The sequence below is a fragment of the Rhinolophus sinicus genome, linkage group LG06 (genome assembly GCF_036562045.2).
Source record: "Rhinolophus sinicus isolate RSC01 linkage group LG06, ASM3656204v1, whole genome shotgun sequence".
Lineage (NCBI taxonomy): Eukaryota > Metazoa > Chordata > Mammalia > Chiroptera > Rhinolophidae > Rhinolophus > Rhinolophus sinicus.
Genome location: NC_133756.1, coordinates 85,800,117 through 85,814,919, shown reverse-complemented (window position 1 = coordinate 85,814,919; position 14,803 = coordinate 85,800,117). Strand labels below are relative to the sequence as shown.

General features: G+C 38.9%; 1 protein-coding gene across 1 annotated transcript in view; it reads left to right on the top strand.

Moving 5' to 3' along the window:
- Window positions 1–3,370: 3,370 nt before the first annotated feature.
- Window positions 3,371–14,803, top strand: part of HTR3B (5-hydroxytryptamine receptor 3B) — a 42,516-nt gene continuing 31,083 nt past the window's right edge. Inside the window, exons 1-3 of the mRNA XM_074337066.1 lie at window positions 3,371–3,512; window positions 7,265–7,373; window positions 13,074–13,260. Coding sequence (XP_074193167.1) covers window positions 3,371–3,512; window positions 7,265–7,373; window positions 13,074–13,260 — 438 coding nt within the window. The remainder of the gene's footprint in view (window positions 3,513–7,264; window positions 7,374–13,073; window positions 13,261–14,803) is intronic.

The window sequence follows — 14,803 nt, the reverse complement described above, 5'->3', positions numbered from 1 at the left end:
CTAAAACTATCCTCATTTTTTTAAATTCTTTTTTCCTTTTTGCTATTTTGATTGGGTGTTTTCTGCTACCTTATCTTCCAAATCGCTGATTCGATCTTCTGTTTCACCTAGTATGCTGGTGATTTTAGTGCATTCTTTATTTCAGTTATTGTATTCTTCACTTCAGACTGGTTCTTTTTTATGGTTCCTGTGTCCTTTTTTGTGCTTGCTATCTCTTTGTTGAAGTTCTCACTAAGTTCTTTGAGCATCCTTATAACCATTGTTTTGAACTCTGTATCTGGTAGGTTGCTTGCCTCCATTTCATTTAGTTCTTTTTTGGGGGTTTTCTCCCATTCTTTCTTTTGGGATGTGTTTCTTTGTTTCCTCATTTTGACTGTCTCTGTGTTTGTTTCTAAGTATAGGTAGATCTGCTATGTCTCCCAGTCCTGGCTGGGTGGCGTTATGTAGTAGGTGTCCTGTGTGACCCAGCGGCACAGTCTCCCTGGTCACCTGCACTGGGTGCTCCAGGTGTGTCCCTTGTGTGGATTTTGTGTACCCTCCTATTATAGTTGAGACTTGATTACTATTGGCACATCAGTGTGTGGGATTGATTGGCTGTGGGGTTTGGCGATGTCCACAGCTTACGGGCTGCTGTGCCAGGGACTTACCCCACTGAGTGGAATTTGGCCCCGGCATACTCTGATGCCTGAGACTGCTCTTTGAGTGTGCCACTTGTGGGGCTAATTGAGTTGTTCTCTGCTGTGGTCTGAAGCAGACCTCCAAGTATGTTGGTGCTGGGGCCTCTTGAGGGAGGCTCCAGTGCAGACCTAGGTCAGCCACTGCCTGTGACAGGGCAGGGAATACCTGGTAGGAGCTACAAAGCAATCTGTGGTTGGTTGCTCCCTGTGCTGGACCTTGGGTTACTGTGTTTCCCCGAAAATAAGACCTAGAAGGACAATCAGCTCTAATGCGTCTTTTGGAGCAAAAATTAATATAAGACCCTGCTTATATTATATATTATGTTATGTTATGTTATATAAGACCGGGTCTTATAGTAAAATAAGACCGGGTCTTATATTAATCTTTGCTCCAAAAGATGCATTAGAGCTGATTGTCCGGCTAGGTCTTATTTTTTGGGAAACATGGTATGTGGGAGAAGCCACACCACGAACCAAGGATAGTTGCCACCAATACCCAGCCTGTGGTCGCTCCACAAAAAGCCGGGACACCACAGGCCTGCTGCCACCTGCCAGCTCCCATTAGGTTCAGCCCCTGATAGAGCCTCATGGGGTATGCAAGCTTGGTGAGGTGGGGTCTCAGGGACTCACCAAGGTGGTCACTGTATTTCCGGACCACACCATATATATATATATATATATATATATATATATATATATATATATATATATATATATTTTTTTTTTTTTTTTTCTGTATGATTAGGTTCTGAAAACATTGATCATCATGTTCTTTAGAAAGTAACTGCCTTCTAGAGAAATAAGAAACTTAGTGCCTCCCATAAATCTTTGCTGTCTCTGCAGTGGAAACCTGCAGTGGTCTTCCCAGATCTTTTCAGATGTCCCTTTACTGTTTCTGTGCTCCCTTCTCTAGGCTTCTCTGTGTTATATTGCTTCCAAAGGCCCACTCCTAGAACTTTTGTCGGAGACTTCCCTTGGGCTACGGAAGCTTTGCTTTCCCAAGAAAAGAGCAGGAAGTGCCTGGGAGCTCATTACCTGTAACCTCTGCCCCCTGGCCCAGAGCCAATGAGTGGCAGGAGTGAGTGACAGTATAACAACCAGACTCCTTTACTAATGAATAAGCTCCTAGTGTAGCTTTCACTGTCAAGTTTTCCTGCAGGATCGGGCTAAAACAACCCCTTTTCCTTAGCTATTTCTTCTGTGAGTACTTATATAGTAAACACTTGTACACAAATCCTTATCTCAGATATGCTTCAGAAAAACCCAGTCTAAGTCAGTGAACTTTATGAAACTTTATTCTTTTTGTCTAATATTAAAATTCTATATGGCTTTAAGTAATACTATTACAACTTTTCAGAGGTGGACAGTCAAGGCTTTATGTATTCCCACTTTTAGGAAGAGAGTAGAGAAGTTACCCCTTAAGAAGTCACTGAGTTAATGGGAAACTTGGGCACTCCTACGGACAAAGAATTTGGAGGACCCAGAGTAAGAAAGTAAGCAGAGAGGAATTTGTAGCCGGTTGTATGCAGAGTAGAAATAAATTAGACTGGTTGGTGTGAATTGGTGTTGGGGAACCTAAGGAGGGATATTTAGAGCAAAGGAAAAAGAGTGGCGACATGAATAGAGGCTCCACATGACTTTCAAGTCATGTAAAAGTGCACAATATAATAAAATGTAAGATAGGTTTTCTGGGGCTGCAGATGTGACAGTTGCCACAAAGTGGCGCTCTGATTACATTCACTTTGGTTTACACTGAGCTTTCTATTTTCCTACTCCTCTGCTTGCAGTCTTTAAGGGCTCTAACTAGAAGTCTGCCACACTCTAGCCATAGTCAGCCAACCTATTATTAGTGCCAAGCCTTCGTTCTGCAGCAATGACAGTGTAAATTTCAGCAATGGCAGAAAGAAGACAAATACAGCTGTTGTACATTTTAGAATAATTGCTACAGGCCATTTGGAGACAGCTTTATAATCACAGCACTTATACACACTTATACAATATTTCACTTTTCTATTTTATTTCCCCTCAACACTTTGTAACATGAACTTGTTAATCCACTCAACTCATGTGAATATGGAATTATCTGCACTGCCCCTCCAATTTTACAAAATGAGGCTGGCCAGCCTCCTGGAAGGTACATGCTCTCTCATCTCACTCTCTTCCCTTTTCACATGCTATTCCTGCTGCTGGGAGCTCCATTCTCCCTCTCCTCAGCTAGCTGACTGTCTTTACCCAGTATAAATGCCATTTGTGAAAAGCTTCTCACTCCATCCCAAGTCTGGGCTCTTTTTCTTTTACCTGTATCTTCCCCAGTTCACTCACCTGCTGGCATTTATCTCATTGTATTCTAAGTGTTTCCTATCTATCACCTCCGCCCCAAGTTCCTTGAGCTTTCTTATCTTTATTTATCCGTGGTGTCTACCACAACTCCCCACATGGTGAGTGGATGAATGAATGAATGAATGAATGAATGAATGAATGAATGAATAAAACAAGCTCTAAAAGATCAAAGCCCTTGCCCATCTTGAGTCCATAGCAGAGATGGAAATATCCAGAAATTTAGACCTGAACCAGAATATCTTATTGGCTGCTGTGATTGACGGTATTCAGGCCTCACCATAGAAAACTCCTAAGGGGCCTAATGGAAAAGGCCTGGGCCTCACAATGAGCCACAGCTCAGAGGAGATTCCCCAATGCTGGCACAGCAGGACTTCAAGGCCCACAATCTGCGCAGGAAGCCTGAACAGCATCATTTACTGAGTAAGACTATCTACCTTGCCTTGCAGCCCGAGCACTTTCCTGGAGCTAATGTAGTTGAGGGCATAAACAGAAGCAGTAAGTCCATAGTTCTATGTTCCTCTGGCTTTAAGGGAGACATCTCACTCCTGGTAAATGCAAGATCCCTGAATTTTAGGCACTCGCTGAGAGAAAGAGAGGCAGGAACAACCTGTATCTGTGTCCTAGGCTTATCCTTTGGACTGCTTGCTACCTGGTTCTGGAGCAAACCAAATAAAAGCAGTGTGAACCCAAGTTGTCATTCTCACCCAGGCTTTGTGACATAGGTGATGAAAGGAACACGTATTGGATGTGGTTGTGAAAAAGCTAGGCCCTTCTTGCTGTCATCTTGCAAAAACCAAAATTTTTTTCTGCCATGTGTTAATGATTCCCTCCCTCTCTGCCTTCTATTCTTCTCAAACATTAATGAGCAGTCACCAGGTACCAAGCTCTGAGCTGCTGATACAAAGATGAATAAGTTACAGTGCTCTACCTTCAAGGAATTCACAAAATTCTAGAAGAGATCGGAAAGTAAACAAATAGTCATAATACACTTGAATAAGTGCTATCATGGAGGTATCCACAAGGCGCTGTATGTCCAGGGGTGTGGTGCACGGGTAGATGTTTAGTGACAGCTGGTGGAAGGGGCCCTGATGTCAAATGTTTGCTGATTTCCAGGTGGCAAGTACTCCTGATTCCAAGCTCCTAATCTGATGTCATTGAACACAATTGGGAAGGGATGTATACAATTGGCCCTTCTGGCACAGTAAGAGCCAACTCCAGTTCACCACCATGATTTCTGACTTGTGAGATCCTCAGCAGAGAATCTGCCCATGCTGTGCCTGGGCTTCTCACCTACAGACCTGTGAGCTCTTAGTTGAGTTTTGTTTTAAGCTACAAAGTGTCTGGTAGCTTGTTATGCAGCCATAGAAAACTAAACAGAGCCTATGGTACCCTTTACACAGATGTGAAACTAAGGCTTAGAAACAGTAAGCAATTTGACCAAGGCCATCTAGCACTTATCTGGGAGGCAATGAACAGTGTCTGACTCCAAAGCCTGGAACCTGAGCATCTGTGCTCTGTGGCTTCCCATAGAAAACATGTCATGTAAACCATGAGGGCCAGAATCATGGGAGACTCCATTCCTTTGTTTTTTGTTTTGTTTTTTTTAGGGACCAGAAAAATGTGCATTATTATTAAAAAATGAAATTCTGAGCCAGAAGAAAATCAAATGTTGAATGTGGCTTTGAACTTAAAGTGATGCCCCAGTGGTTACCTTGTTATTTATTTCAGAGGACAGTACTATGGAGTAAAAGAAATTTCACATGGGATTCTCCTCATTAAATATTTGAGTTGGCTAGAGTGTCCATTTCTGCTTTTCTCCTTCAGCCTGACCAGATGTGCTCAGAAAATTTGGTTCCCTCTGAATATATACATCTGTCAAAATTCCTGTCAATTTTAGCATGACTGCCAAGGGAGCTAACAAAGAGAGTTGGCGATTAACTTCAAAGAACTTTGCTGGAGAGGAATAAAGATATTTAAAGGCCTATTTTGTGAACTAATTGCATTTGCATATTTATAGGATTTACTGATATAGCAGTAATTAAAAACTATTTAGTAGTCTTAAAGGACACATAACTCAGTTGCTGTTTGCATAATAAACACTTCCTTACTATATTTGCATAATAAACGCTCTCACCCTGCTTCCTCCAAAAGACACTGGTCCATCTAAGAGATGTCATATCTTACTTGGAACTAATGGAGAAACAAAGTGCGAGGGCTCATAGGTATGTGGAGAGGGGATGTCTAAAAGAAGTATGTTTATAGGTACTCTCTTAATGATAGCCCTGTCCTGAACAGATGCAAATAATGGCAGATTCAAACCTCAGATTAACAAGTCTTTCTTTTTCTCAGTTGATATTAAAGAAACCTGAATGCTTAGCCCCTGACGATTCCAGTTTTTTATTTAAACAGACTGATCTGCTTAAAGGACCTGAGTGGGGTTTCTCCTCAACCCCATACTCATCCTTCCTAAAGAGCTATGTAAAGGGGAGGAAATCCTTGACTAATGCATTATAGGAAACAATGTGAATAAAAAGTGCTGTGTTTAAGGAGTGAGAAGCAACAGTTTTCATGAAAAATTAAAGGTTGAGCAGAGGACAGAAACCAAATTGAAAGGTACTGAGTAAACAAACTAAAACCAGATAGGACAGTAAAATTGGAAAACGAAAGATCTAAGCTGCCTGGTGGAACAGGGCAGGGTGACCAAGGAAAGATCAGGACGCATCTGTATATATAAACTGCTCTGAAGACAAGTCACTCACATAAAACCTTTCCCATCTTGGCAAAATTCATCAGCCAATAAAGAGCTATAATGGGCAGGATCACCAGACTGTTGTTAGATTAGCTAATGGAGGTCCTGATGTACCCACATTACACGTCATTAGTAATGGCCTTCCAGTAACAGACGGGTATCTGAGAAAGAAGCAAAGGCAGGGGAAACATGTCCCAGAAGGTTTGATTGAGAGTCATGGCTTACTAAAATGCAGGGCAAGAATATAATGTCGATCATCTCTCTAAACCTTTGCATAAAAGGCAAGTTTCTGTGTTCCCTTCCCATAAAAAGTGCTACATACATAAATATGCTGCCTGCAGCTTCCCTTTCTCTTGTCCTAATCATCTCTTAGGTAGAAGCTGACAATTTGGAGAACTGATGTGAAGTGCTGGGACTCTGTGATCTCTCTTGATGAAGCCCCATTTATCTGGCAACCAGATAAATAAATTTAGAGGAGAATATCTCTAAAGAATATTTCTCCAGTAAACTTTCTGTAACTTTGTATCATAATTCCTCTACCAGGTTGCATTTCACTTTTTTCTTCTGAAATATTTTCAAACTTACAGCAAAATTGGAAGAAGAATAGAAAGAACTCCCCACCCCCGACTCCCTGCCAACCATTTGAGAGTAAGTTGCCAACATGATGCCCCTTTATCTGTGAGGTACTTAGTGTCTTACTCTTAAGAACAAGGACATTCTTTTATATAATCTCAATTCAATCAAAATCTGGATATCAACAACACTACTACTATCTCAACCACAGACTCCATTTGAGTTTCACCAATTCTCCCCAAAATGTTCTTTATAATGAAAGGATCAATCCAGAACCACACATTGCATTCATTTGTCATGTCTCATTAATCTGCTTTTATTTGATGTAGTTTCTCAGTCTTTGCCTTTCATAACTTTGATACTTTTGAAGATCACATGTCTGCTATTTTGTAGAATGTTCTACAGTATGGGGTTGTCTGGTGTTTCCTCCTGGATAGATTCAAGTTATGAATTTTTGGCAAGTTGATACGGAAGTGCTGCTGTGTCTTCTGCATTCCCCCTTCCTCATGGCACACAACCCCCATGTGAGGTGATGGGAATTCTTACAATTTGATTAAAGTACTGACTGCCAGATTTCCCCAACTAAAGGTTTCTTTCCAGTCTTTGTAAATAATAAGTATCTTGTGTAAATGTCCTGCTCCTCATCAGACTTTCACCAACTAGTTTTTACCACCCATTGATGTTTCTTGAGTGAATTATTAGTATGAGGATTCCATCATTCCTTCTACATGTATTAGTCGGCATTCTAATTTAAGGGAAAGCCTTCCCTTCTTCCCACTTATTTATTTAAGTCAGTATGGACTTTTGGATTACTATTTTATTTAGTGGGTTATCATTCTTCATCATCATTATTGATTTTGACACTTGAATTGTCTCAGACTTGGCAAGTGTGAGCCCCTTGAAGCTGATTCCTATGTCCTTTTAGCACGTCCCGTCATTCATTTGGCACTTCTTTACTTTATGGTACAACAACAGGTCCTAGGCTCTTCTAATGCTTTCCCCATCTCAGCCTTGGCATCAGTCATTTCTCCACTGTTTTCCTTTTAGGTGATATGGTATTTAGAAACTAAGATCTGGGTGCTAGATATACTACTTGCTATGGAGCTGTCACTGCTCCCAGGTCCTCCAGTAGACAGAGTTAGGGATGTATATATGTATGAGCATGTGTACACACATTTACATTTGGATTTATTTCTATAATGAGCTACATATATTGAAAACCCTGAGTTCACACTTATAACCCCAAACCAACTGAACACCACAGGGTCCATCCTCATTTTCTCCTTTCCCATATCTGTACCTCCCTTCACCGACAATAAGAAACCAGTCAGGCTATATTTTATTGTTAGGTGAAAATTGGGAAGAGAGCCTTATGGATTCTAAACAAAGGGACTATATAATTAGGAGAGCGAGGATTGAGTATATACTTCCCCCCTCAATTTGCTGTGTGAAATTTTATCTCACACTTGTGCCTCTACAATCCCATTTACGTATCTAGTAAAAAGCAGGCAGATGTTGGGCATGGTATGAAATTTAGTTTTTGTTTCTAGAGCATCTTGAGGTCTATCAATGGAAGATAGAATTATTATATAGAATTATGCATCTTTTTTCCTAATAATGAAGAGTAAATAGGTAATCAAACTGTGAAAAAAACTCTCTCTCTCTCTCCCTCCCTCTCGCTCTCGCTCTCCCTCTCTCCCATCTTGGCTAGGCCTGTTGTCTTACCTGAGAACGTATCACTAATAAACACTGCTTGCATACTGAAAAAGAAAGTGAAAAAAATTATTGAATGATGTCAAACTTTAGTGGTTCTCATGTTCAATAAGCCTAGAGCATCCTCTCCTACGTAGTTACTCTCTGAATTGTGGGCAGTGAAAATGTAAAAAGCACTTATATTTATCAAAATAATGTTTCTTTTAATTAAAGGTGCTGAGGAAAAACAAAAGCACTTTTACCACTGTATTATTAGCAGTTGTTCTTTGTTAGGTAACACCAGGTTTCTATTTGCTTTGTATAATTCAAGAGTCCAATAACCATTGTGAAATGCTGAAAATGTTACTGCATATGTCTGATTTAGAACAGCTATTTGGATCTCAATTATTAATGAAATTAGTGTCCTGAATGTCAGCAAGAGCATTGCCTTAGGTAAAGACTGTAAAGGAAATCATATTAGTGTGGAATTTCCTCTCCTTAGGGGCTCCTCTTAGATTACATTATTCACTTAGCTATCTCCTGTCAGGGAAATTGAAATGTTGGCCATGATCTGATTCTGGGGCAGAACCAAATGGAGACGTTAAGGGATATTGCCATGGTATCAATTCCAAAGCATTTGTGTGGTGTTAGCATTGCCTCTGGTTCCGTTTAGTGTTTACAAAAGAGAACCAGCAAGGACAGCATAAACAGACAAACAAAAAAGAATGAAGTGGAGAGAAGCCCTTTTAGGAAAAATTGAGTGGCATTCCATCCAATAGGTGTTCCATCCAATTTGCATATCTCCTCTTTGGGACGAGTCCGGGAACATTGGCAGGTGCGATGGTTCTTCTGTGGCTCTTCCTCCTGGTAGCTGCCTCAGGTGAGTCTTCTGGAATGATTTAACTAGTCATTGAATATTAACTCTTAGAAGCTAGAGACAGTATTTTTCTACACTGTGCTATATAACTAGTTCCTCACAAGTGTTCATTTTATTCATCATTTGTAAAATGCCGGTCCTGTGATGCTACATGGAGAGCAATGATTTGTTATGACTTTGCTCCTACAGTTACAAGATATGTATACATACAGGGTCACACAGTGAGGCTCTTTACACATAGCTGAAAATAGTCTCTGAAATGTTCTAGTTGTTTGGTAAATCTCTGCTTCTCTAGGAACCACTCTCTTTGCAGCAGCAATTTACATTGAGCATTTGGGGCCTTCATTTTTAAATTTGCTTTTGTGTCTGAATCACATATTTTAATTATCCAAAATAGTCTGGGCTTCATTATAAGCTTTCAATAGCCCAAAGAAAGAGTCCCTTAGATACATCATAGCTACAGACACCAGTCTATCATTTTGGCATTGGGAACTTTACATCTATCCATACAAAGTCTGTATAGGTGAGTATGTCTCTAAAAAAATATACTGTCAACTTTCACGTTTCAAATATACAATTCCCCTTAAAAACATTTTAGAAGCTAACATAATTTTTTTCTAAATTTCTGGAACTAAACTTCCATGGTATCAGTATTTACTGGATGGAACAATTTTGGTTAGGAAGGATACAATTGATTATTAGAAAACATGCACAAATCAAGAATTTATGTTTATGTAGGCATTTCCTATTACCCTCCTTTCTTGAGGGTTCTCCTAGAGCCTGTATTTAAGTTTCCATGTTTTAAAATATTACTAGAAGTAGAATGAGTCAATTATGAAGATGAAGAAGGAATTTCGTAGCCAAGAAACTGGAAATGATTATTTTATTGAGTAGAGAAGAAAAATAGCCACTTATTATTGAAGTATAAAAATCCTGAATGTTGAACTTAAAGGATAAAAGCCTATCTTAATTATAAAAATGAAAACAGAGCAAATGTTATTAAATGCCAAGTGGGTTTCTTACCAGAAAATAATTGTGAACATTAAACTAAGATAAAATAGAAAAATGAAGGTAAGAAAACAGATGAAATTCTTAACATTGTCTATTTCTAATGTTTTGTATTATGCTTGATTTTTGTTCTAAATGTGGCAGAAAACGGTGGTTTAATAGTGTCTAGTAATCGGTGCTTGACCATAAATCATACTGAGTATATATGTTGCAGAAAAATCTGCCCTTTGGAATTTTTACTGGGTTAATATCAAGATGATTTGTAAATATAAGACGAGCACTGAACTGGCCACCATTTCACAGCTGCTCCTGGAGGCAGTGTGCTGGGGTAGAAGGCCTGGATTAGGAGAACCACTTAGTTCCTGCTCTACTACTCACCTTCCAGGTGACCCCGGGCAAGTCAATTCATCTCTTAGAGATTCAGTTTTCCTATAAGCTAACTATTTATTTAGTATATTCATGAAGATCAAATAAGATAGCATTTGAAATTGTAAGGTGCAATGCAAATGTAAGATATTATTGACCTGAAAACACACATACACTGAAAATAACAATGAGCTATTTCTGTCCAGTAACGTATACCATGCAATGTGTCAGTCTTTCTTTGGAAATGTTACTCCAGCTTTTTCACTTGCAAGCTGTATGACCTTGGGTGGTACTAACTTCACTAAGCCTATAGTCCCTCACCTGTGATAATAGTGACTCCTCATAGGGCTGTAGGGTATCTATCTCATAAGTCTGTTATAAAAGTTAAATGAAATAATTCATGTAAAGGGCTCTTAGCCTAGTGCCTGACATACAGCAAGTATTAAATCAGTATTAGGTGTTCAGTAGTACCACACACCTAAACCTCTCTTTCCTTGTAACCTCTCAGATATACACATAACTGTCTTATAATCCTAAAGGTAGTATATTCACTAAAGCAAGAATAGCTTTTTTCATCAAAGTGCCCAGAACACTTTGAGATAGGTATGTGTAAGAGCAACTCATTCAAATAAGAAAAACAAAGGAATAATTCTATTGTATTTTTATCTTTTTTTTAAATCTCTCTTCACCCAAGTGCTTCATATCTTAGTCCCTAACATTCTACAAATCTTTCCAGAAATCTTACAAGTGACTTATTTGAAGCCGATTATTAGGAGGCAGTACTAGCCAGGCATTTTTCCTGGGACTGATGATAGCTTCCATCAGTGTCTGTTGAAACATCACTGAACTGTGAATCATTTAGTGCTTGTGTGAATGTCACATTAGCTTTCAAGGGGCATAATTTACTGTTAATTAATGGTCACTTAAATCCTTAATCTCTCTCCTGTAATAGATCTTTCTCAGGCAAATTTGCATTCGTAGTAGAAATGTAATTTATTATTTCTTCCAATTTTGAACAAAGAACTCTTTCCCCTGATAGTTTATTTAAACCCACCTCCATTTGCTCTTATTTTTCTCCTATATTTCTTGTTTCACTTTTATTCCTAGTTTTAGCTTCCAGAACTTTCTCTTTTCCCCCAAAGACCTTGACATGTTCTAGGAATTATGTGTTTATCCTTAGGGGACCTATCGATTGTTTCCTAGAAAAGATAGCAGAGGTGTATTTGAGTCTTTATGAGCAGAGGGCGTAGGGAACACACGTTCATTTCTCAGAATTATGTTTTAACTCTGTCTCAGGTAGTTTCGTGTATTGAAACATGCAATTTCAGTGTTTCCCCAACTGAGACTTGAATTGGGAGCTTCCAAGCGAGGTAAAAGTGAAGTTGCCCAAAGCAAAGTTCACAGGAAAAGCACCAGACCAGCTTTGCTTTGTGCTCCTGACTTCTCTCCCCTGGGGTATGCCAGCAAGAAATTATCTCAGGCAGAGACATTCACAGCACATTTTTTTGACAATCACAGTTCACACAAAAACCTAAAAATGCCTGATGCAAGCCACCCACCTTAGTCCTGCACACCTGAATAGCTGATGCCACTTCAGGCATCTTCTTGGGTGAATAGTTAGGGAGTTAATATGCTCATTAGGTTCCCAGTTCTGATGATAATGAAAGCGAATATTCCACTGCCCACAATGAGCCTGGAATTGCACCTCCAGCATTGTTGTTAGCATTTTGGTCACAATGACATTGATAAATCATAGAAATTGCTGCCTGTGGCGGCAAGGGACATGACATCATTCATAAAGAAATAGGTATAAACAGGATTGTCACACAGGGAGAAGATATCTCATTTACAGTTTCCTGCTGCATCCCACATACCTTCAGCAGCTCATCAAAATAACCATCAAAACCACTGAGCACCCAGGCGAATTCACGCGCAGGACACTACAGATAGATTTCACTCACGCACTGTGGCAGGAGGTGTGCAATTTGCTTCAGTCCAATGACTTAGCAAGGCTTTGAATTCCCCAAGGGCTGGCAAAGCTTGTGAACAAAATATCTTTTTGCAATTCAGAGAAAACCCCCACGAATTTGTCACTTCCAATTGTTAATGCTCATTTCTCTTGCTTCTTTTCCCCTGGACTCCCCTTCCTCAACACCAATCACTGCTCCTCTACAAATCAAGATTCTTGGATCATAGGAAATGGTTGTTCCCTGGAACCAGAGAATTTTCCCAAAATGAAGATTTCATTTTCTGACAAGTGCATTTTATTTAAAGACACACCAAGTGAGAAAAAAAAAAAAATCTGTGTGTCGAGAAAAGTAAGAATTGAAATCTCATTAATCCCATTATTTAGAAATCCACACAGATCTTTGGGTTCATGAATTGTCCATGTTTCTGACTGGGTTTTCTATTTAACTGTTGAATTACAAATGGAAAATCAAGAAAAATCCACGGGGGAAGTTAAGTTTGGGCTAAGTGTACAGAAAGGTTTCTTCCATGTACCAAGAGAAAGTGACATAGGAATAGAGAAAGGATTGTCTCCAAGATGCATGATTGCTGTAAAAATGGAATTGTAGATGCAGTTTGCATCCTTGGAGATGGGCTTGATTTATTTGTCTTTGCAACGAGATTTCTCTGTTGGGCACTTAGGCCATCAACTTATTTACATCAGTTATTTAAAACTGCCTGCCAAAAAGCCTACCAACTGGCTGTGAACTTAAGTAGATTGAGGTGAGCTGAAACTGTATTCTGCTGGGAGCCACCATGTCTGGAACAGTCTGAAATCTCACAGAGATGCTAAGTTCCTCTTATTTTCAGGAATCCTAGCCATGAATACACCTCATCCCAGGAATTCTGCTCTATATCATCTTAGCAAACAACTACTACAGAAATATCACAAGGAAGTGAGACCAGTTCACGATTGGACAGAGGCCACCACTGTATACCTGGACGTATTTGTTCATGCTGTACTGGATGTGGTAAGGACCATCTTACCCTTTTGTGTTCCTGCTACCCTTCTGTAAAACTACCTGCTGCTTATGCAGGAGCCTAGGAGAACTTTTATTCTTGAGACTCTAGTTGAGCTGGTAGGGGAGTTGTGCTGGGTTCTTTTTAGCAGTGAGCGTGAGGTAAAATATTTATTAAACAAATCAGGCTTTCTAATTCCCAATTTACATTGTGAGGGGAAGATAGTCTAGAAATATGAGTTTCACAGAATTAAGATGTTTTAAGAATTCTGGTCATAGATCACAGTACGTATGTTATGAGTATTGCTGAAAAAAATGGTAATAGGTATTTTTTTCTATGGTTCACATTTCTTCGTGATAATAGATTTAAGATAACATCCACCACTTATAATTGTCTGAAAATCTAAAAAGAGGAAAAAGTACCTTCGTGTCTTGAGTTTATAGGGGACTTTATACCTAAGGTTTTTGCTAAGAACAGTGGAGAAAGATTTGTTTACTAAAGCATGGCTTCCCTACTATATCTGAAAAATGGGTTGTTGTGGGAATTAAATAAGAAAATTCATGTGAAGCAGTTAGCAGAGGTCTTAGTAAGCCCTCAGTAAATGATGGCCCTGATTGCTATCCCTGCTTCCTCTTTCAACTTTTTCTTAATTACAAAGTCTTCTATACTAATAGGACCCAGATTTATATTGATTCCTTTTTTAAAAATTTGTTTTTCAATACAGTTGACATACAATATTATATTAGTTTCAGGTGTATAGCATAGTGATTAGATATTTGTATGCTTTGCAAAGTGACCCCACAGCTAAGCCTAGTACCCATCTAACACCATACATTGATTTCTCTTATGAGCCATTTACTGAGCTTGTTTTGTTAAAGTAATTTAATAATTGTTTTTCAACTTACTTCTCAAAACTACTCTTTTCTAATTGAGGTATAACATACATATATTGAAATGCATAGATTTTTTTTGAAATGCATAGATCTTAAATGTACAATTCGATGAGTTCCGATAACTGCGTGTACCCATATATTCCACACTTATCAATATATCAAATATTTTCATCACCCTAGAAAGATTCCTCATTTTCTTTCTAGTCATTCCCCATCCCCTCCATCAGTGGAGACAACTACTGTTCTGATTTCTTTCATCATAGATTATTTTTGCCATGTCTAGAACACTATATGAATGAAGTTTTATTTCATTCAGCACAATGTTTTTGAGGTACACTCATGTTGTGCCTCAAAAACATTGCGCTGAATGAAATAAAACTTCATTCATATAGTATGTTATTAAAAACAATTATCAGTAGTTTTTCTTTTTTACTGTTAAGTAGTATTTGATTATGGCTGTACCATGATTTGTTTATCCATTCTCTTGTTGATAACCATTTGGGTTGTTTCCAGCTTTAAGATATTATTTAAAAGCTGCTATGAACATTCCTGTACAAGTCTTTTTGTGTATATATGTTTTCATTTCTCTTAGGTAAAACCTAGAATGGAAATAAGTGGCTCATAGGATAGGTGTACACTTAGTAAGAAATGTCCAGACTGA